This window comes from Bufo gargarizans, unplaced genomic scaffold, assembly GCF_014858855.1.
Source record: "Bufo gargarizans isolate SCDJY-AF-19 unplaced genomic scaffold, ASM1485885v1 original_scaffold_2143_pilon, whole genome shotgun sequence".
Taxonomy (NCBI): Eukaryota; Metazoa; Chordata; class Amphibia; order Anura; family Bufonidae; genus Bufo; species Bufo gargarizans.
In genome coordinates, this window is record NW_025334660.1 from 41856 (window position 1) to 44929 (window position 3074).

Below are 3074 nucleotides of genomic sequence, written 5' to 3' on the forward strand. Positions count from 1 at the left end.
TCAAGTGAGGCTGTTTGCCATGCTGAAAGTCCAAAGAGGAAGTTAGACTCAGGACTAGAATACATGGAGTGACTTCAAAATTCCTACACCTTTTTTAGATAAAAAAAAGGACATAGAATGTTCACATTTAGGCTACTTTTACGCAATTATTTTTTTTACTGGATCCGGCAGGGTTCAGCAAAAACGCTTCCGTTACTGATAATACAACCATCTGCATCCGTTAAAAACGGACCCGGTTGCATTATCTTTAACATAGTCATATCCGTCATGATCTACATTGAAAGTCAAAAGGGGACGGATCAATTTTCTATTGTGTCAGAGAAAACGGATCCGTCCCCATTGACTTGCATTGTGGGTCATGACGGATCCCAGGATGGAAAGCAAATCACTGCATGCTGCGGTTTGCTTTCCGGTATGAGAACGGAATGGAATGCATTTTGGAGCGTTCCGTTCTGTTCAGTTACATTTTGTCCCCATTGACATTGAATGGGCACAAAACGGAAGTGTTTTTTTCCGGAATTGAGACCCTAGGACAGATCTCAATACTGGAAAACAGTATTCATATTTCTTATGCTTGTTTTTTTTTACTGCGATATTATAGGGTTAGTGCTGCCACCTAGTGAGGACATGAGGAATATTTCTATCAGTTTATGTCACACTCAGACATTGTCTTCTATCAGTGTGCTTCTCTAGCACAGTAATAGACGGCAGTGTCCTCAGTCTTCACATTGTCCATTTGTAGATATAACATGTTATTACTGTTATCTCTGGAGATTGTGAATCGTCCTTTAACAGAATCATGATAGCCTGTGCTGCTCCCATCAGAGCTAATATATCCCATCCACTGCAATCCTCTGCCAGGAGTCTGTCTAACCCAGTGCATCCAGTAGCTGCTGAAGGTGAATCCAGACGCTTTACATGAGAGTTTATGGGAATTCCCAGACTTTATCACCACTGGGTCTGATGACTGGACAAGTTGTGCTTGAGACTGGACACCTGGAAAATACAGAGAATAAGGTCACATCCATATAATCATCTCCTCATAGCGCTAGTAATATCTTTCTTCTAATGTACTAGTAATGTCACCTGACAAGCAGGCCAGTGATAGAAAGAGGAGCAGGAAAGTCTTCATGGCTGCTGGGTGACTTCTAGGAGGTGATGTGTGATCCACCAGCACTGGCTTATTATGTAGGAGATGTCACACAACAGGAGGTGACGTCACTTCATTTCCATATTGTGTGATGTCTATATATACTTTGGTGAATCTTTCTCAGGGACAAGGAGACAAATACTCATGTGCTTCTAAAATGGATCTAAAATCCCCTTCTTTATCTATTAACCCATAATGATTTAATATGCACTAATGTCTGTGCATAGAATCTGTCTAGTTTTGCACAGTTTGGCGCAAGTTGGGATTCTATCATTTTGTCCAACTTGCTTGAAAATAGGTGGAGCTTATCAGGAAGGGATAAGCCACAATATTCCTGATAAGCCACAATATTTTATGTCAACATTTTGGCAGAAATCTTGGTATAAAATTCTGTCTCAAAGTAACACTGTAGATTGTATATGCCATACTGAAAAACGGAACGGAAACACAACGGAACTAAAAAAAAAACATTTAAGAGGACCTGTCACCGCTCCTGACATGCCTGTTTTAATAGCTCCATGCATTCCCTGTGTAATAACAATTCTGGAACATCTATTCTTACGGCTCTATGTTGTGCCATTCCTTAATTATTCCTGCTAGAAGTTATGACTGAATTGCTAGCAGTCTGCAGTAAGGGTACAGAGGGGTGTTACCAGTTGGGGATGTGTCCTTGCACAGTCTGACAATGGCAGCACTGACTGGATAAAGTGAGACTGTGCAGGAACACTGGGGAATGCATGACGCTATTAATATAGACATGTCAGGAGCAAGGACAGGTTTGCTTTATATGTGAACACCCCCTAACAAACAAGGCATTGTGCTGCTGGCTAATGATTTTTGGTGCAAATAAACAATGCTGTAGGTAAACACATAGAACAAAATGCTATTAACCAAAGTAATAAACCAAATCAAGGGAGCTGAAATTTTGTTATCAATTTAATGTAGGTTTTACAGATTGTTGATAGAAAATGTATGAGAAAAAGTGCAAATGGCAAAGAGCAAACAACTTTAATAGTTTGATTCTGCCACTTGCTGGCCTGTTTGACCGTTGGTTGATCTACTTGAAACTCATTTTTCTGACCTTCATTTCTGCAAATTCACCAATGACTTTATTTAAAGTCAATCATCCTAGCACGTTCATTTTCTAGGGACAACATAGCCAGTCCGCTCAGTCTGTCTTGCCCCATGGTAGACCTTTTGATCAATTTTAGTTTGGAGAACAAACGCTCGGCACTTGCCACCATCACTGGCAGGGTCAAGAACAAAATGAACGCTGTGCATCCTGCAGGAAAACTTGAGGTTAGTATATTGTTTTCAACAATTAATAGCTTGCCAATTTCTTCTGCAGTTGTCAATTGTGAGATCTGTGGTTTTAAACAAGCTCTGAAAGGAATTAGCTGGTCAGGGAGAGCCGAGGAAAAGTCATTCTTGAAATGCACTTCATGTTTTTCACCATCCTTATGCAGTTCCTCATCAGATGATGATACAAGTGAGCTGGGAAGGATTGCTTCAGTTGTCTTTGCTTTAGTTGTATTATAATTGTGTCTAAACAGGTGTTCTAGATGTTTATCTGGAAGTACCTCTCAGCATCCTGAAGTCGCTCATCTTCACACAACTCATCATACTGTCGCTTCACACGTCTTTGTCTTCTTTGTTGAAATGTAACTTCTATGCCCCATTTTCCTGACAATTGTATTGCGCTGTTTTTCGCTCCGTCATAATCACTTCTGAAGGATTTCAGCTGCGTTTTGAAGTAATTGTGTTGCTTTCTCAATATTTGTGTCTTTAGCTTGCAGACACTTTGAAATTGGCCCCACAACGTCCAGAATCTTTGCTTGAAGAACAACTATCATCACAAACTCAATAGAGCTGATGTTTTTGTTTAAGCTAGAGGCATCGTTGCTGTCATTAGAATTTGTCTGCT

At 40.2% G+C, this 3074-nt stretch overlaps 1 gene segment (V, D, J or C); it reads right to left on the minus strand.

The window, feature by feature from the left end:
• Positions 1–676: 676 nt before the first annotated feature.
• LOC122924011 lies at positions 677–1222 on the minus strand. The segment is given in 2 exon segments: positions 677–996; positions 1087–1222. Coding segments are annotated over 2 exon segments (366 nt in total).
• Between the last annotated feature and the right edge of the window lie 1852 nt (positions 1223–3074).